This window comes from Medicago sativa, chromosome 2 (genome assembly GCF_051527215.1).
Source record: "Medicago sativa cultivar Bolivia chromosome 2, Bolivia_mono, whole genome shotgun sequence".
NCBI classification, from domain to species: Eukaryota; Viridiplantae; Streptophyta; class Magnoliopsida; order Fabales; family Fabaceae; genus Medicago; species Medicago sativa.
In genome coordinates, this window is record NC_140750.1 from 24,052,199 (window position 1) to 24,076,678 (window position 24,480).

At 32.2% G+C, this 24,480-nt stretch overlaps 2 protein-coding genes across 4 annotated transcripts; both read left to right on the plus strand.

The window, feature by feature from the left end:
* The first annotated feature begins 13,901 nt into the window (after positions 1–13,901).
* Positions 13,902–21,772, plus strand: LOC146945693 (plasma membrane ATPase 4-like). 3 transcript variants are annotated; one of them, XM_085744000.1, is made up of 17 exons: positions 13,902–13,954; positions 14,131–14,221; positions 16,128–16,247; positions 16,501–16,737; positions 17,164–17,925; positions 18,016–18,141; positions 18,225–18,329; positions 18,418–18,562; positions 18,779–18,943; positions 19,154–19,392; positions 19,479–19,511; positions 19,609–19,690; positions 19,803–19,963; positions 20,077–20,250; positions 20,401–20,583; positions 20,888–21,072; positions 21,500–21,772. In XM_085744000.1, exons 2-17 carry the CDS (start codon positions 14,159–14,161, stop codon positions 21,594–21,596), a joined length of 2,877 nt encoding a protein of 958 aa, XP_085600126.1. In that variant the 5' UTR covers positions 13,902–13,954; positions 14,131–14,158; the 3' UTR covers positions 21,597–21,772. The 3 variants fall into 3 exon arrangements, with proteins under 3 accessions (XP_085600126.1, XP_085600124.1, XP_085600125.1); XM_085743998.1 differs by lacking the exon at positions 13,902–13,954 and adding an exon at positions 13,967–13,997; XM_085743999.1 differs by lacking the exon at positions 13,902–13,954 and adding an exon at positions 13,967–13,992.
* Positions 21,773–22,670: 898 nt separating this feature from the next.
* On the plus strand, positions 22,671–23,747 carry LOC146945694 (uncharacterized). Its single transcript, XM_085748088.1, has one exon. It carries the CDS (start codon positions 22,671–22,673, stop codon positions 23,745–23,747), a length of 1,077 nt encoding a protein of 358 aa, XP_085604214.1.
* Positions 23,748–24,480: the final 733 nt, after the last annotated feature.

The following is a 24,480-nucleotide window of genomic DNA, read 5'->3' on the forward strand; positions in this document are numbered from 1 at the left end:
AATAGTGTTTGTGGTAAGGAAAATAATTCGAAACCAAGTGGCGGGGAAGTATAAAGTGGGTCAAAACATATAGGAGATAAGTGCAGTAAGAGAGATGCGATTAATGATGGGGTGAAAAGTGAGACGAGAAAAGTAGATGAAAATGATACTTTCATGGATAGGATGAAGTTGGATGGTCAAGATGTGACTGAAAAGGGATAAAAAACGGATGTAAGGGTTCCCCAACATTTGAAACATTTGTATCAGTTCTGCACACATCAAACGACAAAGGATAAGTAAGTCTATAATTTTTTAATATATTTTAACTACTTTTAATAATGTCGCAGTTTCTCGTCTTTTTTTTTTGTGTGTTATGTGAGGTAGATGAAATGCGTGTTGTTGACGAGTTTTTTTCAATGCATGAAGACAAAGAGCTGGGTCAACTCAAATGTTTGTATTTTTCGTTAACCTTTTTCGTTTTAATTTTGATTTTACATTTTATGTTTGTTAACCATTATTATGTTTGATTTATATACCTTAGGTTATGAATCTTGCTGCTAGAACTATGATGTATGATCAAGTTTGAAAAGATAGTTGCGTGAAACGTTTAATTTTGAGTGATTTTTTCGCTAAGGAATTGTATTAAGTATAAAGCGAAACAACACAAAAGTCTATTAAACTTTTATTATCCCATGCTTAAAATATATTATAATTGTAGTGGCTAGTGGTTAATAAGTTAAAGGCACGACGTAAAATTCAATGGACTGTGCGCCAATTTCAGAAATATAGGTCAAGTTGGACCAACACACTAGGGGTGTTGCGGTCGTGCAACTTGTTAAGTGTACAACTTAACTTTAAGTAATATATGTGTGCGACGAAGTTGCTTTATGCAATGTACTTAAGTAATTTTTATCATATAATTCAGGTATTTTCACCAACCGTTTTTTTAGGAACATTGGACATGTTACGTCTTGGATCATATGAAGAGGAAAATGTTTGTGTTGGACTCGTTATGCAATGAAAAAAATGGCCCAAGACAACGTTTGGATAATGCAATGTTATATGTTTTATTGATTAAATTGTTTTGGTTAGTTTAATGATTAGTGTATTTGATCACATGATGAAATGAGAACATGTGTTTCTATAGAAAATCCGTTTTGAGAAGCTATTGGAATTTATGAATAAAGACTTGAAGAATGAAAGAGATCAACTGGAATATTCATCGGAGGTAGTAGTTGATGATATACCTAAGCAAAAAAAATTGGTTAATAATGTCCAAAAACATGTAATACTCGTGAATATATTACTTATGTTTAGGGACTATTTGCCTAATTTGAAATTTGTATGTTTTGTAATCATGATTGTGGGGTTTATGTCATCAAGTACTTGGAGTTGTGGGGTGGTGAAGTAAAATGGGGGCAGAAAAGTATGCTTGACTATTCATTGGTAATGCTTTAATCTATTCTTCAATGATGTGTTAAATTTTGTTGTTGAAAAATTAGTAATATGTAATCATTGATATATATATATGTATATGTATATGGATGTATTTACTTATGTACAAGATTATATGCTTGGGATTCGTTGTGACATTGTTTATCGTTTGATACTTCATGAAGAAAATAAGCAGAGGGGTTTCATATTAGACAAGGCAAAGCTACTGGTGGACTTATCGATGGATTAAGCATACATTTGTCTAAATTAATTATGATCGATTGTTATGATATTGTGTTGGCATTTTGTTCAATATTCCTTAGTGTATCACGTTATTACATTGTCTTTTTTCTTAATACCTCTTTTATGTATATATGTATTTCTTTGATGTAAATTTGCTTAAGACATTTTTTTTTGTTATTAAAAGTCCTCTATAAAATATTATATTTGTTCGGAAGACTGTGATAAATTAATTCATATTGAATTGATGTACATAAGTATTCTCCCTCTCATAATTTATTTCATCTGTATGTGCTTCGATGTTCGATTGACCTAAAATGTCATTCATTTTAAACGGAATGTTACAGTTAACCATAACATGGTATCACATGTTTCCCTCTCATGATTTCCTGAATTGTATATTCCATTCAAAGAGATCATGTGGGTATATAGGAAATATGAGACAACTTAGGAAAAAACACTAACAAGGTATCACATTCACCAAATATTCGTGAAGTATAGCATGATTTTGGTTAGTTTTTCTAACTCAGGTATATAGTCTTAGACTAGATTACACAACTGGACTCTGACCATGAGTCAAGATTCTCTGGATTGCCTCAAATGTAGGAATTGCACAGAAAACGCGTATATAAACAGTGAGAAGGAAACTAATTGGAATGAAAATATTTGTCAAATAAAGAAAATTATTCGTGTATGACTCATGTTGTTAGTACCAAATATGTGTGCTTTAATGGATTTCAGTTTTCCTTTTTCTACAATGGATGACGATTTGTATGGAATTGAATGGGAGTTTCATAATTTCTCCAAGTTTCAAGAAACAAAGTGCACTCCAGCAGAAATGACAGAGTGTATGGGTCGAGTGTGAGCATTGGAGCGAAATATGTTTCAATATTGTCTATGCCCACAGAAACGATTCTCATCACCAAACATGAATAAATATCGGAGAGAACGGAAATACCGCATGAAAGAGTCTACATGTCTTAGGCAAACTTTACGTCAACAAAGAAAAAGAAGACCAAAACAACGTTCATCAAGAGTCCCAAAAGACAACAATGAGTCACTCGAACTGGCCATGAGCATCATACACAACAAGAACAATCAGATGCAAATTCATCTCAAAAGTAGGGGCGTACAAAAGGTCGTTCGGTCGGATTTCGGTTGAAAACTGTCAATCAATTCAAAACCTCGGTTGATATATTCTCAGTCATTCCCGCCCGTATGGTGCTTCGGTCACGTTGGGTTACTATTGTTTCAGATGACGATTTACTCGATTGGTTTGTTTCGGTTGTCATGGTGCACGGAGAAGAGGAACACACACATTTTACTGTTGTTGTTCTGCTGTGTGGAGAAGAAAGATGACAGTTTTGGTGTGTGAGATAATAAAAAAGAAGTAAGGGAATAAAGTATGAGTAGTTGAGTTGAGTAAAGAAATAAAAAAATAGATACGTGAGTGTGGTAAAGAGTAATTCAACAAACACATGGATATTAAATTATTAATTAATGGCTTGCTAAAAAATTACTATTAATAATACTTCTCTGCCACTTATGCTCGTAGAAACGGAGAAAGATGGGACGCATGAGTGTCAGAAAATTGCTACAATGACCTATAAAAGCTGTCTACTTTGGAAGGTTGAGTATATCTTAAATCTTAAATCAACCCATTTAAGTCTATCTCAAACCAAGTTGCCTTACATGTGTATCCGTCCAACCCATTTATCCGCCCGTTTCAGTTTACAGTGGACTGGGTAATTCGGTTTCGACAGGACTTTGATTATTTGTCCTTCCCCACTTAACAGATGTCAAAATTCAAGGGAAATTGAATTACGTGGAATAGAGCATCTTAATCAATACTGGACAAAAGGTGATTTATCCGATAAGTAATATTTTTTAATTATGGTTCTCAATATTATGACTACATTTCCATCAAACCCACATGTATTATACCATTTCAACTATCCATCTATATAATTATTCTACCTTGGTTTTTATATTTCTTCATCCATCTGTTTATACCATTGTAAGTGTCGTTAACATTATTAATTTTTTCTGTTGTAGGATCGTCTTAACTTTAATGTTATGTGGTCTCATGTATTGCTGATGAATAATTTTCACTCAGAAAATCAATAGGATACTCACTTGTACAAATGGGGCCATCTGGTTCAAGCTATTGGTTACTGATGAATAATTTTTCACTCAGAAAATCAATAGGATACTCACTACAAAATTTTAATAAACTGCATCAATGAAGTACCAAAATTTAATGGATACATAAAAACATACTCATTACATTAAATTAAATAAATGAGTGAAGATCATCACCGGACATAACAGAACATTCAAGTCCACAAACTAAATATAATTCCACATCAGCTACCCACTTTCACTTGATACATACAACAACATCGGTTCAGTTTCTTCTCTTGATCTCCAGCGAAACATTTCTTCAACATCATGATCTTTACAAAGAACCCTAGGATCTTAACTTGTTTTCTTGTTATCGTCATAATCAACAATAGATATGTAAGGAACAACATATGTAACATCTATGACCCTCATTCAAACATATCTACTCTTTAAGAATTCACCAAGAACACACAATATTCACAACATATTCACCAATCACCAACTTCATAGATTCACACAGGTTCGCATAGTCATGTGCATGTTGTTCACACTTCATCACCATCACCAAAATGATAATAAACATAAGATTACACATAGTCATGTATACACATTCACATAGATTCGTATAATCAAATACATGATACTCAAATAGACACATGTGCATGCAATGTTCTAGACACGACTTTATATGTACGCGATACCATTTTTTGATGTCAGAGTTATTTTACCGATTGATCCCACCACTTCAGATACTAGAATCTTATTCACCACTTTGGATGGTAAAACATTCTATTCACCACTTTGTATACTAAATATCCGACTACTCATGGATGCATGGACTTCAAGTATAGACTCGATAATGCAGAAAACCACTTAGTTTATCATTACATGATTCATTTCTCATATAATATAAACACACCAAAGCTTTGTCAAATCAATACATCTATACATCAACAATTCATCATCAAAACAATCATCTCCATATAATACATGTATTCAATCACCATTTATACATATATACATTCACCATCATGAATTATCATCATCAATAATCATCATCACGATGATCATCATCAAATAATTACCACATCAAAGAAGCAACATCTCTTCATTTAGCAAAAATAACATTTTAGACGATTAATCATTTACACATAATTAATCAATGTATCATGCATATATCAACCACCAATTCAACTATTATTCATCAACTTATCATTATCACATAGTCATTCACAAGTTATCATAGTATGATTCATCATTTATCAAAGTACGTATATTTTTCCGAAGTCCGTCTATTTTCACATATTTAACCAAAACCAATTTACATCCTTATCAATCCTACATGCTTTCTCTATGTTCATTATCACAACATTTCAAACATAACAAGATCATTTCATCAAAATCAAGTGTTCAACATCATGCGTAAATCAAGAAGTCACTTCTTTAATTTATACATTATCTTCACATCATTATATACACATCATTGCATATAACAAATTCATGATTACATACCCATTTATTCACTCTAAAGACTTACTTAAACTCAATATTAATTTTGAGGATGTTTCATGGTTCATTGAAAAAGTCATGATAAAGTTTCATGAAAAATGTCACATGACCTATGTGTAGTAATTTGACCATAACTCAAGTTCTAGAAATGATAATGAAATTCTGGCGCTCTAGCAACAGAATGCTCTATGTGATGTTCCAACACCAGGCACAGATAACAGATGTTGAGTGAAATGTTTAGAACATCGTGCTAGCAGTAAACATAAACAACAAGGAAAATTTAGAACAGAAAAATAAAAAGGCATAGAGAGTTTGTTAACCTAGTTCGGCACAACTCACCTACATCTGATGGCTACCAAGCTTGGAAGGAAATCCATTAGTGTAGTCCTTATTCTAAGTTATGAGCAAACTGCTCGTTTACAACTCTAGACCTAAGACCTACCCGTCTAGATTTCAACCTAGGAACTCCTAGATCTGAGATCCCATCTCACTATCCTAAAGTCAACCACAACCCCTGTGATTATCAGACTAAAACACAAACAAATGACGAAGTTACCTTCAAACAAACAACTACGACCTTGCTTACAAGCTTTGGTGTAGCACAACGAGTTTACAACTCAACAAATAGTCCTTAGCATGTATCAAGATGATACAAGAAAGGCTCACAATAAAACAAAACTAAACTTTCATCAATACGATACAAGAGTAGAACACAAAAGACAAAACCGTAAAACTAGACTTTTTGAAATGACGGCTTGAATAAAAATTAGGTCTTGATGTCTTGTATAAATACTGAAGCAATACGGGTCAAATAGTCTTGTTGGGCTTCAGAACAAAAAACGGCAGATTCTTGAGCAGATCCACTTTACAAGTAACAAAAATAGCAACTCCTAAAAAGTAGGAACATTATTAGGAACTACCAAAACACCACCGAAGATTCCTAAAATATTGTCTATACTTTAGGAACAAATCTCCCAGCTGATTCTGGACGAAAATATGTTAGTTGGTGAACAAGAGAAAAAGGCGTGGTTTCCTTAAATAGATAAAGCTTGCGAAAACCAAGCCATACAATCAGGGCACACTGAACCGTGCCAGGATGTTGGAACATCATATCTAACATCGTACAAGAATATTTGTTTTAGCAATAATGAAGCAAACACAAATACCCTACAGATAATTATGTCAAACCAAATCCACAAGAAAGCTAACATCCATATATACAACTTTTATGTTTACACCGAAACCTAGTTCAAAACGGAAAATGATGAAAAAATTGATTTTTCAAAGGTGGTCTGACAGAAACTGGGAGTCGGTTTTCCAAAATCGGGGGTCGATTTTTGTCAAGCCAAAAGTAGGAAAAACAGCCGATTTTGGCAATTCGGGGTCCGATTTTGAGCTAACAGGAAGCAACAAAATCAGTTTCAAAAATGTGTTTTTCACCATATGATCACTTTTAAATCACCTAACTCAATTACATCACACCCAAATCAATTCAAAACATTGTCCATGATCATAACACTTGTAATAAACACTTTCACCACTTCAAATCATCAATTACACATCCAAAATAATGATTCATACTCACTTCTCCAAAAAATCCAAGAATAACACATAATCACAACTTAACCATGAACTTATCACTGTAATCTTAAACAAACAAAACTTAATCTCATACCCAATATCTTAGTAAGTAGGTAGAACATAAATTTAGCATTATTCATTAACCACATCATGGATTTCACATAATTACGCTAAAATCTCAAGATTACATTCCATATAACCAAACAAGTGTTTTATCACCACAACAACAACAACATTTCACAACTTTTATCATATTCAAAATTAGCTTAATGAATGGAGCACGAAAATTAACATGAATCAACATCAATTTCATGAAATCATAAAAACAAACATGACCTACAACCACACATTTGCTCATAATCTCTAAATGGTGAAGATAAACTTCCCTCTTACCTCAAACTCCCAAAAGCTAGCCTCTAAGCTCCAATCTCCCCATCTACTTTGATCTTCAAGCATGTTCTATCTCTTTATCCTCTTGGGTCTCTTTCTCCATTTTTCTCTCTCAATTTTCTCCCTATTCTCACTTTGCCTCTTTATAATGAACTTACCAAATGAATCCCAAAACTAGGGTTATGACTATCCTCTAGCCTTATATACACATCCTATTGGACTTAACTCACTTATTATCTATTGGGCTCATTTATTCTTACTAACAAATAACTCTCCTCTTTCTAATTCACTTAATTCTCCCCTTTTTTTTTTTTTTTTTTACCTTATACCTCTATTATAGTAATTCTACCAAGTTACTACGAACCTCAATAATAATCTTACACGCCCAAATTACTAAAATACCCATCATTCTAAAATTACCAAAAACCATTTATCTTAAAATGACCAAAATACCCTTAACTCCTCTATATCTATTAAAATCCAATCCACCCAACAGTCCAAACACATCAACAATTAAATAAATAATCCTAGCGAAAATCAGGATGTTACAGAGGGTTTGGAGAATTTAGAGTGTATTTGCAAATTGATACTATGAACGAGTGAGTGTGTGTGTCTGTGAGAGAGAGAGAGAGAGAGAGAGAGAGAGAGAGAGAGAGAGAGAGAGAGAGAGAGAGAGAGAGAGTGGAAAGAGTTAAGTTAGCCACAAATAACGAACTTGAATCGAATCACATGAAGTATGAATCGATTCAAATAGTGTAGAAAGAGGAGATCTAAAGGCTATGAAGATTGATATGAATGCCAAGAACACTGAATCGAATCAAGCATTTTCCAGATGAATATTGAATCGATTTAAATCTGCATAAGCATGGATTTGAATCGAATCATGGTTTTCAGAACAAGATTGATACGATATAAAGAACATTGATACGAATCAATATGCAATGATTAGATACTAGAGAGGCTCGATGATTTGATTCAAAAACTTCAAGGATAAATTTGGATCGAATCACACCTTAAGAAAATCAAAGATTCTCGAGTCAAGTGATGATTCGATTCAGAAATTTTGACAACATTTTGAATCGAAACAGAAACTCTAAAACACGATTTTGAAAATTCATGAAGAAACTCCCAAACTCAATACAAACACTTGTAAACAAAGGGCAATATTGTAGATGACCTGAGATCTTGGATGGACTAAGGTGCTTTCACAATTAACCTGTTTTAACAAGAGCAAAGAAACATAAAATATCATTTTAATGAAACATCGTCAAAACCTAAACTAAATGATTGAAGGAGCAACGAGATAGACCTATTTAAAACACGATAATTCTTATAATCTTGATGGTAAAGTTCTACTTGAAGAATTAAAAGTCATTCGAGAGATTCTAAATGTTGAATCAAAATCAAGTTTTATGGTATATATAAAAATTATTTGAACACATTCAATTGTTTCCATAATGCTTGCATAGCTTATAGAATAATCTTAACTATCCCTATTATTATATATAAAGTCTATTGAGAGAAGTTTTTTAAATTGAAATTGTTAAAATTTTATGTGATATCGACATATCACAAGGTAACTTAAATATTATTGCATTTATTACAATTGAAAAAGATTGAATTTACAGCAAAAAATATAAAAACAATATTCAAATAATCTACGAGGCATCATCATCATTATCTTCTTAGTTTGCAAACGTACTCAAAATATGAGAGACTTGCCTATTTCATCCCATTTTGAAGTCTTTGCAAGAAGCATGCCTAGTCGTCATTCATCTTCTACAATTATACTATTTTCTTTTCTTATTCTAGAGTTTGAAAAACAAGCATGCTATTTATTTTCGGAGGAGCATGCGTAGTTATTCTTCCACAATTTATATATATTACCACTTGAAACTTGCATGCACCCAACTTTGTGAAAGAGACTTCAGTGACATTTGCATATGTCAATTCTTTCCAAAAAATAAAAAAGAGGCAAGAATATTAAAATTAAAAGTTGTGAAAATACACCGGTCGTTTACCTATATTGTAGATAGCTTATTTTATAATTCTGTTGTTGTATACGTCATGGTTTACTTGCAATATAAATAATCTATTATTGATGGATGACTTCACAAATGGCAATTTAGACTTTGTATATATGATGTATGAGTATGATTATTTTTGGGTACTTTATATGATCACGATAATTTTATTTTTTTGAAAGGGTGATCACGATACAATAATTAGAAGGCATGTCGTATTAATGAACAAACTACTAATTATATATAATGCGTTGACTGAATTATTCAATTTTAATATTTATTAATAGAAGTTTTAATTTACTACAAAAATATGAGAAATGACCAATGGTATTGAGAAACATAATTCAAATATGTATAAATAAATAATTCTTTAAAAAAAATATATAAGTAATTCAAAAGAGTAAATAATTACTAAAAAGTTCCAACGAAAGTCGAGTCTAGCAGAAGCTAGAGTCCCACAACGCGGTAAACCAATGTTTGAAACCTGACAGAGCAAGGTATCACAAATTTATTCTTTGACACGCCTCGAATATGATTACCTTTGAGGAAGGAACCTATAGAAAAAATACTAACAAAAAATTTATGATAGATAAAGTCTCTAAAAAAAATCACGATGACAAATAAATATTTTATAAATGGAACCTATAATTTGAACGAGAGATCAGTAATATAATGTGTCAATATAGGTTGATCCAGTTGTTAAGGATTAAGTTTAGTTTTCATAATGATTTGAATTTGAATCTTGTTATTGATCTAAGAATACCATTGCTAATCATCATGACTATGAGAGGAGCTAGTTGAAAAGGTTAAGTTCCATTCTTTTTGGTGGTTGCATGCTAATAATGCCGCATTTGTGTATTGTCAGCAGTGGCAGTCGAACCCGTTGCTTTGTTTGGGTATCGACTAATGTCTGCTTTTGTTCTTGTTCCATACATTGACAGATACTTTGTCTGTTGAGCACTTTCTTTGGCACGGCTTGTGCTAGAGGGGTGTCTTTGGTTTTTGTGAATATATACCATTTTTGTTTCTTAAAAAAAAAAAAGAATACCATTGCTAAGTAATATATAAATAAACCTATCAGTCTTCTCTAAGCCACAAGACTTTCTCTTAATTTGGGTAAGCCCAAAACTTACTCGCCTATACTTTGAGAAGATTATAATACTCTCTCTGTCCCAAAATATCTATCATAACTGATTTTACGTATATTAAGAAAATATTATAATGAAAAGGAAAATAATATATAACGAGTTTACTCAGTTATCTATATTAAAAAGTTATGTAATTATTACATTAACAAAACTAAAAACTTTTATTTCTAAAACAAATTCCTTTTACTAAAATCTTTCAACATTGTACTTCCTCAATTCCAAATTATGTCATTCTAACAACAATTTTTTTTTCCAAATTACATGTCATTTTACAATATTAATGAATGATTAATGTTTACTTTCCCATTATGTCATTCACTATTTATTACTTTATCTTTTTTCAATTTTTTTTATTTATGTTTTCCATATCATTAATGAAGGATATTTTGTAAAATAACTCATAATTACTCTTTTTTATATAAAATTAATTGTATTTTTTAATATATGTAAAAAATTTAAAATAAAATATAATATAAAATAGAAGGAGTACTCGTTAACGAAACCCTTGTATTAACATAGAAAAACCAAAGTTGGGGTCCACACACCATCCATTATTGCTGTTGGAAAACCTATAATTTTGTTGCTCTAAGGTGTGCTTTATGACAAGTTTCTCTTGTGGGACCCATTTGAAAGTCAATCCCTCATTTTTATTTTAATATACTAAGAATATTTGTATCGATTATGTTGTGCTTTTGCTTAAGAATCTAAAAATGTGATCCTAAATTTTTGACCAAAAAATAAAATGTGATACTAAATTAAATTAAAAATTGACAACATGGCACACAATATTAAACTGTAAAAATGTATTTATAGTTATTTAAAAGAAACATTTTTGTGCATTGTAAAAAAACAAGAAATTTTTTTGTGTCAAATACTTATAGCTTTACAACAAACTTTCTTTTTTTGACAAAAGCTTTAGAAGATACTTTTTTTTTTTGAAGGAAGCTTTAGAAGATACTTGTCAACAAAGTATTTCAAAAGAATATACTTTTGGACCATACTTATTATTGTTAATGATTCTATTTTCTTTTGTGGTCAAGAATTTTTTATGAGGAGTTTTTTGGTCAACAATTATTGTTAATGATTCTTGTAATTTTTTTTTATTGTTAATGATTCTTTCCGCTAATAAACCTAGTATTATTGTTTTTTTTTTGAAGGAAAAACTAGTATTATTGTTGTTAGTTACCGTCCTCAAATCACCACCGTCACGTTGGCCCTTCAACCACAGCCATTGAACCCATATATTTTAACCTTTAATGGCAACAATTCTAAATTACGGGATACATGTTAAAAGATAAAAAAATGTGATGATATAATTTTTTCATATTCTTTATAATCATCGTAGAAACGAATACACATTTAACTTAAAATCTAATTTTACATTTACTTTTTTTGAAGGAATTTTACATTTACTTGGAAGGTTAAATTATATATTTTTTTTTGAAGGAAAGGTTAAATTATATATAAATTTAGTGAACTTTGAATCCAAACAAATTTTTTTATTTTATTTAACCCATTTTAAAGGTGGCTATAATCTAGGATTCGAATTTCGACTCCTACATATTACAATTCATTGTCCATACTAATCGATGTATGCTCACGAGAACAATTATAATTTAACCTTATTTAGTGTCTTAATATTTTAAAGGTTCTGCTAATAAGTGCTCGAAGGAAACTAGTAAAAATAGTTAAAACTTTCATTGTAAATAATAGTTTTTTGTCTTTTAAAAAATTGAATGTATAACTTTTCATCACATTCTAATACAATATTTCTATATTAATTATCTTAATCTTTGTCTCATAAAAATTTCCATGTTCTAATCTTCTTATCTTCATTATTGAAGACTCTTTCTTTTTTGTCAAGTTATTGAAGACTCTGTAGTAATTCTCTAGTAAATCTAAATATCTCCCCCTACTCTTAATGAAGATTCAAACTCTCATTACTTTTTTTTTTTCAACTACAGTGACTAGAAATTTATCTTTTAAACCTTTTAAAGTGAATAGATGAAATGTTTAGAGTTCGAACTCAGCTAAGCTAAGCTCACAAGATCAAACTCTTGTTACTCTAGTAGTAAAAAATCTAACGTCTTCCGGTAAATTATGTACTCTCTCTTGTCTCATTTATTAATAATTTTTCACTTTTTAGATTAATTAAATAAATGATGTATGTGACCTACAATATAGACCACATATATCATTTATTCAATGAATCTAAAAAATGAAAAATTGGTTATAACTGAGCCCAGAAAGAGTATTAAACCATTTATTATTCGTGATAAATTAACTTGATGAATGGAACAATATCAAATATTTTCAATGCCAGGAGGAACAACTTTTCCACAACCAACAAAAGTTCTTCTTTTGTCAAAGTAAAACAAAATCAATTATGTAGCAATCAAATGACGAAATAAAATTAAGTGGTCTCACTGCTAAATTAATTATTTACATGCTAATCAATGTCAACAAGTCAATTAAGTAGTGGAGTTGAGAACAGAGGTAGGTTAACATGATCCATACTGGTCACCTCAACATGGCCAGTAGTACACAATGGGACCATTAACTTGGTAACATGACTATTCTGAATAATTTAAAGTGTTTTTAAAAAATAATTATAAATTAGATTTTAAAAAATAAACATGGTAAGGAATAAAATGAGTCTTTACTCAGAGTAAAATGAGATTTAAAAAAACATGGTAAGTAATAAATTAGATTTAAAGTGCTGTCCCAATTTATTTTTCTCAGAGACTAGAATGAGTCTTTATTCAAAAAAACATTGATAACTTCTATGATTATATTCTTATTTTTATCTGATTAATCATTTTGAAAAATTAAAAGAAATAATATATTAAAAATAATATAATTTATAATGAAAAACTGGAAACATTGACTAACAAACAAAAGTATAATTTTAAAATTATATTATCACCTCTGAAAATAATTTAAAAAAATACCGAAATTAATTTTCACGAATTTTTTTTTTCAAATGTTTATCTTGAAGGAAAAAAATAAATTTGACTTTATCCCTTGAAATTATTTAATAGAAAAGCGTTTAGTTGATAATTATTTTGATTATATTATAATATTTAAATTATTTAATAGAAAAGACTTGGTAGTCATATAAAATTTAAAATCTTTAATTTTTTCAAATTGAATTTCAATAAAAAAGCCTTTAATTAATGAATATAAAACAAAAACAAATTTTAATTTGTTTTTTTAAACTAATGAACAATTTTTTAATAAAAAACATAGTATATTATTTTATGAATATTTTAAACAATGGGCAGTAAAAACCGACAAGTCACTGGGAATTGAGAAAAGATACATGGAGAGTAGCTGGGAGAGAATAGTCTAAAATTGAGTCTAAATTCATTTAATTTATTTTTTGGTCAAGTAAATTCATTTAATTTATTATTTTATACTATTTTATTTGAATGTTATTAATATATATTCAAAAAGTCTTGTTTCATTTGATATTGCAAACACTTTTTCCACTTTGAAGAGAGTATATAAACAAGTGCCATAGAGGTGTGTGAGCTCATAAACAAAAACAACATAACCCTCTTGTACCGTAATTTCTATCCTATCATCCATTTTCATTTCTTGGGATTCAAAATTCTCATTCAATGATCCTTTAGTCCTCTTTTTCTGCCCTTTGAAACTGACTCTTGTTTTTGCATTTTCTTCACATTTATATATTGCAGTTCATTTTCCTTCTCTTTTTGGCACAACATGGCTGCTGGTGATAAGGGTTCAATCTCACTGGACCAGATCAAGAATGAGACTGTTGATTTGGTATATTTCCTCTAACCTCTTCATGTTTTTCGTACCATTTTTTTTCCACAATTAATCATGTGTTTGAAATGTTCATTTGTCATTTAGAAATATTTATACATATCTTACATTAAGGTTTTCATTTCCTTTAAATATGGCCAACATATATATATATATATATAGGTTCTTTGACTTGGATCAAAAAATGTTCTTTGATTTTATTAATTTTCTGCAAAGATACTTATATCACATGAAGTTTGGCATCAAAGTTATAGCTATTTTCCTTACATCAAAAGCCAGAAAGAAGCTGGGTTTTCTCTTAACTCTACTATTTTTTTCTTATTTTTTAAAGCCACAAGTGTGAATATTGTTAGTTTTTATAGAGGGTGAGCATCAGACTTTTGAGTTTTGACCTCCTTAGTTACCATAATAACTCTCTCATCTTTATTATTATTATTATTATTATTATTATTATTATTATTATTATTATTATTATTATTATTATTATTATTATTATTATTATTATTTCTTGAACCACATGAGTGAGGTCTCAAATTTTTTCAATATATATATATATATATATATATATATATATATATATATTTTATTTAATAGTTTCATTGGCTAGAAAATGAAAGACCCCAAGTTGTCAACATGGCAGTTATAAATTAGTATACGGGGAAGGTAACATGCATAGAGTGGGATGGAGAAGTCATACACATATATACTTAGTTTTTTTTCTTAAAATCTTTTCTTTACTCTACCAACGGATCTAATAATCATTTAAGTTAATTTGTGGATCCTCTTACTTATCCAAGAAACTTATTATTAAAAGAGAGAGCAAAAATCATTTAATAATTATTACAAATGTAACACATTAATTAATTTGTTTTTCTTTTTCTCCCGTATATGTTTGGTATCAATGTGAATTAGATAAAATTATGAGTATATCATATGATTTGGTTAAAGTTATAAAATGTACAGATTTTACAAAATCGCGATGAGATTTTGTCGTATTCTATGTGATACCAAACAAACATTAAACGTACTTCTTTCATATGGAGGATTCAAATTTGCATGTGAGTTAACAGTTCAAGAAATAGAGGTCAAGGCATCTCAAAATTGGCCCCCCCCATATGGTGTATATTGTACATGTTTCTCAAGTAATCTCCACCATGTGTGCCTTGTTTGGTGAGAGGGAATATTAAGTACTTTTCCGTGGTACTTTGGCCTTTTTGGTCATTCATAATCATAAATACTTATGATGTTCATGTGTGAATCTTGGCCCTTAAGATTTAACCATTTTCATTCACATTCAACGGTCCTGACACCAAAAAGGTTGACGACGGGCCCCACTTTTCAACTTCTTTTGTGAATTTGATATTTTGTAGTATCATCAAATACACTCTTTTTCCAACACTTATTACCACCATAATCTATGTAATAATAATCATTAAAACTTATCTAGCTTCATATCTTTTTTATTTAAAAGAATTTAGATGAGTTAGATTTTAGGGCTCATTAAAACTGTACAATTTAATATAAATACAAGTATAATACTATATAGTAATAAAACAAATAGACAAAGGAGTGCTTATCCAAAAAAAAAAAAAAAAGGACAAAGGAGTATTTTTTCTTTTTAAGAGGCCAATCACAGAGAGAATTTTGGTAGTGAAAATTAAAATTGGTCAAAAAAAGTTTTGGTAGTAAAAAAAATATAGTAATTTGGTAGTAAAAATCAAAATTTCCAGACTGCAGTAATTAATTTCTTTTTTACTATTTTATTTTGTTTTTTTTTTATCTGCATGATGTAAATAACTGTTATTTTGTCTATTTTATCTATGCATGAAAATTCTGTATGATATGATATTATGTGACTCAATTTGCTAAACAATATAGTTCACTAACATGATGACTTTGTTTATAGGAACGAATTCCGATCGAGGAAGTGTTCGAGCAGTTGAAATGTACCAGAGAAGGTTTGTCCTCCACAGAAGGAGAAAACAGGATTCAAATATTTGGTCCAAACAAGCTAGAAGAGAAGAAGGTTCTTTCCTTTATCATCATATAATAATATTCATAATAGTGTCTTTATATATGTTTCTAAGGAGATTTAATATGACTAAATGAAAATAATGTCTATTTGACGGTGTGTTTGGTGTTTGATATGTGTCAGTATTTGACACGACACTTAAACATGTCGTGTCTAGTGTGACATGTGAATGTTTTTGCCTTGTCTGGTTTCTGTGTCAGTATACATAGATTGTGATTGTAACGGTATTATAATTTTAATGATGTAGGAGAGCAAGTTTCTCAAGTTTCTTGGGTTTATGTGGAATCCATTATCATGGGTGATGGAAGCTGCAGCTTTAATGGCAATTGCTCTTGCAAATGGTGAAGGACAGCCTCCAGATTGGCAAGATTTTGTGGGAATTATTTGCTTGTTGGTTATCAACTCTACTATCAGTTTCATCGAAGAAAATAATGCCGGTAATGCTGCTGCTGCTCTTATGGCAGGTCTTGCTCCTAAGACAAAGGTAACAATAAATCAAAACTTTTGTCTATGTTATGCATCATGAATTTCTCAACATACCTGGTTTAAATCCATTATTGTCACTTTAATTAGTAGAAGACTAAAATGTTGGTAATAAGTTTGAGGTATTTCATATCTTTAATATAGAAAAGGAGACTAAGCATGTTAGGATTGACTTATTTGAGTTTATCTATTGACATTAGCACTTGTAAGACTGTTTGGGAGAGCCTATGGAAATAGTTTATGACATGTATATAAGGTGTTTTCAGCTTATAATAGTTTATCTCATCAACATAATCTTTAATATAGAAAAGGTAACCATTTTGTAATTAAAGATAAAAACAGAAAATGAGAACAAAATCCGTTTTCACAAACCAAGCAAGCCCTAGCTGTTTACCTATTTTTAAGCTACTTTTTCACTACATTTCAGGTTCTTAGAGATGGTAAATGGAGTGAGCAAGAGGCTGCAATTTTAGTTCCAGGAGACATCATTAGCATCAAACTTGGTGACATCATACCAGCCGATGCTCGTCTTCTAGAAGGCGATCCATTAATGGTTGACCAAGCAGCATTAACTGGAGAATCACTTCCTGTAACAAGACATCCAGGACAAGAAGTTTTCTCTGGCTCAACTTGCAAACAAGGAGAAATCGAAGCCGTTGTTATAGCAACTGGTGTCCACACATTCTTTGGAAAAGCAGCACATTTAGTGGACAGTACAAACAATGTTGGACATTTCCAAACGGTTCTCAGAGCAATTGGAAACTTTTGTATTTGTTCCATTGCAGTTGGTATGTTGGCTGAGATTATAGTCATGTATCCGATCCAACACCGCAAATATCGCGAAGGAATCGACAACCTTTTAGTCCTTTTGATCGGAGGAATTCCTATTGCTATGCCAACTGTTTTGTCTGTGACAATGGCTATTGGTTCTCATAAACTTGCTCAACAAGGTGCTATTACAAAGAGAATGACTGCCATTGAGGAAATGGCTGGTATGGATGTTCTTTGCAGTGACAAGACAGGAACACTTACACTTAACAAATTGAGTGTTGATAGGAACTTGATTGAGGTGTTTATAAAGGGTATTGATAAGGAACATGTGATGCTTCTTGCTGCTAGGGCTGCTAGGACCGAAAATCAGGATGCTATTGATGCTGCTATTGTTGGAATGCTTGCTGACCCTAAAGAGGTATCAACTCCTTTTTAGAACTATGCTTAGTTGATTATTAATATTATGATGGCTTGAATTCGATATTTGATATGTTGATGCCTTGTGAAGGCGAGGGCCGGGATAAGAGAGGTGCATTTCTTGCCATTCAATCCTGTTGATAAGAGAACTGCTTTGACTTATGTTGATAATAACGATGGAAGTTGGCATAGGGCTAGCAAAGGTGCTCCTGAACAGGTAATCTTTGTTTTCATAATTTCTGAGATTCATAGTTACTTACTTCATAGATGCTAATAGTACTTCTATATTTGTGAAAACAGATCATGAACTTGTGTAACCTCAGGGATGATGAAAAGAAGAAGGTTCATGCTATTATTGAAAAGTTCGCTGAAAGAGGGCTACGTTCACTTGGTGTTGCTAGACAGGTTTGTTTCTTTTTTTGGATTCGTAATTGAAATTTGTATTGAAAATATTCATTTCGTTAACGTAAGCTTTTCTTGTACTTCTTTGCAGAAAGTTCCTGAGAAAACAAAGGAAAGTTCTGGTGCTCCATGGCAATTTGTTGGTTTGTTGTCGGTGTTTGATCCTCCTAGGCATGACAGTGCTGAAACCATTAGAAGAGCTCTTAATCTTGGTGTAAATGTTAAGATGATTACAGGTAACCTATGAAATATTGTTTTGGTCCTTAATGTTTTCCAAGGTTTTTGATGTTGTCAAAACCTCAACACGACCCTGACTGAGGCTGCATCGGCCACATTTGACTGCGATTTTCTTTAATATAAAATTTTCTTCAATATAAAGGATCACAACTGTAACTGGCTTACCGCGACTGCTATTTAAAAAATATTATCTTGACTTTTGTTTTTCTTTCTAGGTGATCAACTTGCAATAGCTAAGGAGACTGGTAGGAGACTTGGTATGGGAACCAATATGTATCCATCTTCTACTTTGCTGGGTCAAGATAAAGATGCAAATATTGCTGCACTTCCAGTTGAAGAGTTGATTGAGAAGGCAGACGGATTTGCCGGAGTTTTTCCAGGTTCGTATTCTTTTAGCAACTAACTATTCTGAAAAATTTTCCTTTTTGCTTATCCTAATGCTCTTTGAAAAGGTGTAGTTCCTATGATGCACCGACACATAGACGAAAACCAGACAAGACACTCACACTGACACGTTTATTCTAAAGTGTCGGTGCAACATAGATTCTTAATTATATCCTTAATATCTCCTATTGTTTAATACTATACAGAACATAAGTATGAAATTGTGAAGAAATTACAAGAGAGGAAGCATATTGTTGGAATGACTGGAGATGGTGTGAATGATGCTCCTGCATTGAAAAAAGCCGATATTGGAATCGCTGTTGCTGATGCTACTGATGCTGCAAGAGGTGCTTCTGATATAGTCTTAACAGAACCTGGTTTGAGTGTTATCATCAGTGCTGTCTTAACAAGTAGAGCTATTTTTCAAAGAATGAAGAACTATACGGTTCGTTACATTACATGTTCTTTTTTTCCACTCATCGTGTTGAATTAATAGTATTATTATTTGACACCATATTCTTTGTATTTCAGATTTATGCAGTGTCTATCACTATCCGTATAGTGGTAAGTAAATAGTGTTGATGTGATTATATATGTGATAGTTTATGACAAGAAATGATATGAATGCTAATGAGTATGAATTTTCTATTTATGAATGCAGTTTGGTTTCATGTTTATTGCACTGATATGGAAGTTTGATTTCTCTCCATTCATGGTTTTGATTATTGCCATTTTAAATGATGGTAAAATTCTTAACTTATATTTTTCTATAAAATATACTTAGAAATCTCTTTATAGAAGCTATGATGAATAACAAGGATGTAATTTAAAATAATAACTTTCATATATCTTTAGGAACAATCATGACAATTTCAAAGGACAGAGTTAAGCCATCTCCAATGCCTGATAGCTGGAAACTGAAAGAAATATTTGCAACTGGTGTCATGCTTGGAGGTTACTTGGCAATGATGACTGTGATATTCTTCTGGGTGGTGAAAGACACTAAATTCTTCCCTGTAAGAAATTAAACACTTTACCTTTCATTGCATTGAATGTGTCCCTCAGATACCTTGTTCATGTGTCGGCTCAAATATCTTGATGCACAAGTTTCCCTTTATTGTCATTGCAGGAAAGATTTGGAGTTAGACATATCCATGACAGTCCTGATGAATTGACAGCTGCTTTGTATCTACAAGTTAGTATTGTTAGTCAGGCTTTGATCTTCGTAACTCGTTCACGTAGCTGGTCTTATGTGGAACGCCCCGGGATGCTGTTAATGGGTGCTTTTGTCATTGCTCAACTGGTAAGGATCCAAGCAACTGAAATGTGTCTATATAGGATGTTACTTATTTCTTGCGGTGCAATCGGATAAACAACTTATTTCCATAAACTCTCCAGTATAACTGCTTATGTGCCAATCGGACTTGTTTTGAGGTTTTGTTCTTGTTTTCAGATTGCTACATTAATAGCAGTATATGCCAACTGGGGTTTTGCAAGAATCCAAGGAATTGGTTGGGGTTGGGCAGGAGTCATCTGGCTTTACAGTATCATTTTCTATATTCCTCTTGACATCATCAAGTTTGCAATTCGCTATGGCTTGAGCGGCAAAGCTTGGACAAATCTTCTCGAAAACAAGGTAATTCCAAAATTTCTAGCCGTTTAGGGCACCGTGTGCTTTCATGTTTTATGTTTTCATTTTCACTTCAACTAATTAACATAAAATAATATACATCGAATATTTTCATCATAATTTTCTTTTGCATTTTTTCGTTGTTTCTGAAAATGTATTCTTCGTTTCTGGACTTCCATCTTCTCTCTATCGCAATTGTTAACTACACAAGTCTTTTATCTCCTTGTTAACGATTTTTATACACATGCTCGATGGTGATGAGGTTTTCTATGGACTAAATTTATTTGTTGTTTGAAAATGTGTGTTTTAGACGGCCTTCACCAATAAAAAGGACTATGGAAAAGAGGAGAGGGAAGCTCAATGGGCTCATGCTCAAAGGACTCTTCATGGACTTCAAGCACCAGAAGATACTTCGAGTCTCTTCAACGACAAGAACACCTATAGAGAATTGTCTGAGATTGCTGAGCAGGCTAAGCGACGTGCTGAAGTTGCTAGGTAAGCAATAACAACATATCTAACTTATGAGATCTTTGCGATGATTATTACTTTCTATCGTCTCGTATATAAGCAACAAAAATAGTTAATATCGTTTAATTTTCATGACGTAATATAACATTTAATGCTTTCTTCAATCACAGAAACTTAATTGAAAGTTTGTTGAAAAATGAAATCTAAGCTAATTAAATAGTATTATAGGAATGATATTATTAAATAGAATATAGTTAGTTAAGATTTGCTTATATTTTAGACTACCAAACTTGAATTTTTTTCAACTTATATTTGAGGCAGATATACAGTATTTTAGGAATATTTTGTACCAAATTTTTCATCATTTGTTATACTTGATTAGAGAAAGTTTTCTGATGGGAATTAACTAATACTTGAAATTTAACTTTTTCTGATCAATTTTCACTCTTTACAGGCTTCGTGAACTTCACACCCTTAAAGGACATGTTGAATCTGTTGTGAAGCTGAAAGGACTGGACATAGAGACTATGCAACAACATTACACTGTGTAATATAAGCAACACAGACAAATGTTGTTGTAGATAGAAAAGATAAATTGCCATTAGGTAGGGAGAGAAATTCTGTGATATATCTCTCCCAGTGTTTTACTTTATTAATGCATTTCTAGTAAACTTTTGATGCTAGAGACAGAAGTTTTAGTTTCAATCAAATATTATATGCTTCTCTATGCTTTTGAGTCCACCAATTTCTCAATGTGGTTGGTTTTTATTTTTATTTTATGCAAACATTATTGGGAAACTTGTGGTGAATAAGCATCATGAAAAATTTCAACATGGTCTCAACTCATTTTCATATTATTTTTGTCTTTTGGGAACATCATGACAAGGAAATACTTTTTTTTTGTCTAAGCTTATGTTTGGCAACACTGTTGGTATGCCAGAATCACAGTGGCGCTGCACTATGCAGGCTAACGTCAAAATCACGGTAAGCCACCGTGATTATGATATATTGATCCTGATATCAAACACATTATTAAGACAAAAAATACACACCTCCACTTTTTATACATGACATTATCTCATAATTCTCGCAAGTACACGAAGGATGTCCTGGCTGATAAAGAATTGATTCATACCTCACATGGTCATGGATTCATCATCGTTTCCCGCGCGAGGACTTAATTTGTAGGTAATCTATTAATATTTATTCTGAGCTTTTATGCCTGCTCAGATGAGCCTCCAAGACCAAACTCGCAAAAACTTTTTTTTCTTTAGAAAAAACGAATAAGAAAGTAATCTTTAATTAAATACCTCTTTTGAGCTTTGATGTTTGTCTTGGCTAGCCTCTGAATCTCAACTTGCATATAGTTACACTTTTTTTCTACAAATAAGAGCACAAGAAAGAAAGATATAAATACCACTTATGAGTTTTGATATTTGTCCTCTCAAGCAAGTTTAATCCCAACTCAAATAAACTTTTTTTATAAAAGAAAAAAAAAACAGAGAATGACGTAAAAACAATCACACAAAAAGTGTGGACAGTACCTCAGGAGTACTGGATGGAACGGACTCTAGTTTAATTCTCAAGTCTGGATTCGCTTGCTCGAACTACCTCAGGAGTACTGGATGGAACGGACTCTTAGAGAGATTGCAGGAGCGTTGGGGACACCTCTTGTGATAGACAACGCGACGACAAAGCGTTTGTTTGGACATTATGCAAGAATTCTTTTTGATATGGATTTCTCCCGTAAGTTATTTCATGAGATTGTTGTCAAAAGGGAAGGGTTTGCCTTCACGGTTGCGGTGGCCTATGAATGGTTGCCTGATTTCTGTTCTCATTGTCAGAATATTGGTCACGACGTCACGTTCTGCAGACGGCTATACCCCAGGCAGGAAACATCTGCCCCTAAGGAACGAATTGATAAGGGGAAGAAGCAGGTTCCTATAACAAAGACTACGTGGGTTCCTACAAAGGAAAATCCAACTGGCATTGGTTCCTCACTAGCCTTTGCTGCCACTAATATTCCAGAACCGTCACGAGTTGAAGAGGAATTTGAAACTGAACCACAAAATAACTCAGCTGCTGGCTCCTCACTAGCTTTTGGTGCCACAACTATTCCCGAACAGGTACGAGTTGAAGAGGAAATTGAAGCTGAACCACAACATAATTCAGCTGCTCACGTACAAAAGACAACAGATGCCGAGCCAGTGCAGTCTGCTTCTCAGCTTGATTTACCGAACCAGCACCAAAGGGAGAGCTCTGCTGATCATTCAGAAGCAATACCGGTTGAAACACAGGATATTAACAACGATGAAAGCACAGATGCTATTCCGGCAGCCACCATACCCACACCTTTGGTAATCACCACTTCTTTTAGCCCGGTTATTCAGAATAATAATTTAAGCATGCAACTAGAGAATGTTTCCGATGACAGAATTCCTACTGACTTAGAGGATCACCATTCACATATTTTATCTCCCGTAAAAAATAAAATTCTAGATATAAGTAGTATTGTAGCTCTGACTGATGCTCAAATAGATCCGGTTTTACATAAGGACATAAATTTTATGCAAGATTGGTTATCAAAGGCAGCAGCTACGGATAAACCTTTTATAGAAGTTGTTTCCAAGTCAAAGAAAAAAAAAGAATTTACAGAAGGCACCATACATAACCCGTTCTCAGGGTCCTCGTCCACCGTTTAAATGAATATCATTTTTTGGAGCATCCGGGTTATCGGTAACGTCTTAGAAACCATTGGCATAACTGCACTCATCAAGGTTTGATGGTTATTTTCGCGAAGAGAATTGTTGTGCAGAAGGCCTTGCAGCTATGGGACATGAGATTAATGGCACTTTTGGTTCATCATTTTACCTCCTTCATTGTTGGCAGGCTTTGTGAGGGACAGACACGGGCTTTTTCCTTAGCTTTGTCTGTTTCTTTTCTATTTTTTTTTTGTCTGTGTTTTTTTTAGGGTCTTGGCCTAGTCCCCCTTTTTTGTACAGATTCCCCCCCCCCCCCCCCCCCCCCCCCTTTTTTTTAATAATATTACGTATTGGAAAGGCGGTAGAGGATGAGGATGTTTGTTGGCTGCCAACCTAGTTGGGATGCTTCAGACTCTCCCGGATGCCTAACCTTTCTCTTGGCCTTATAAAAAAAAATTAGTTGAGGGTTGTATAACTTGGTCTTGTGTGTCATTTGCAATCAATCAAAATTTCAATAAAGCTCTCTAAAACTCTTGCACTCTTATATGTGTCCCACAATTTCTCATTTATATCATATTCTATTCTAAATCATTATCCCTACTAATATGACTTTGATTTTATCGGTTCGTCTTTAAAATCAACTTTTCCGGCTCAAAACTACCAAAAAAGTAACTTATTGAATAATTATATTGCATAGCCCAGTTATGTTTTTAGGGTTCAACTATTAGTTTCT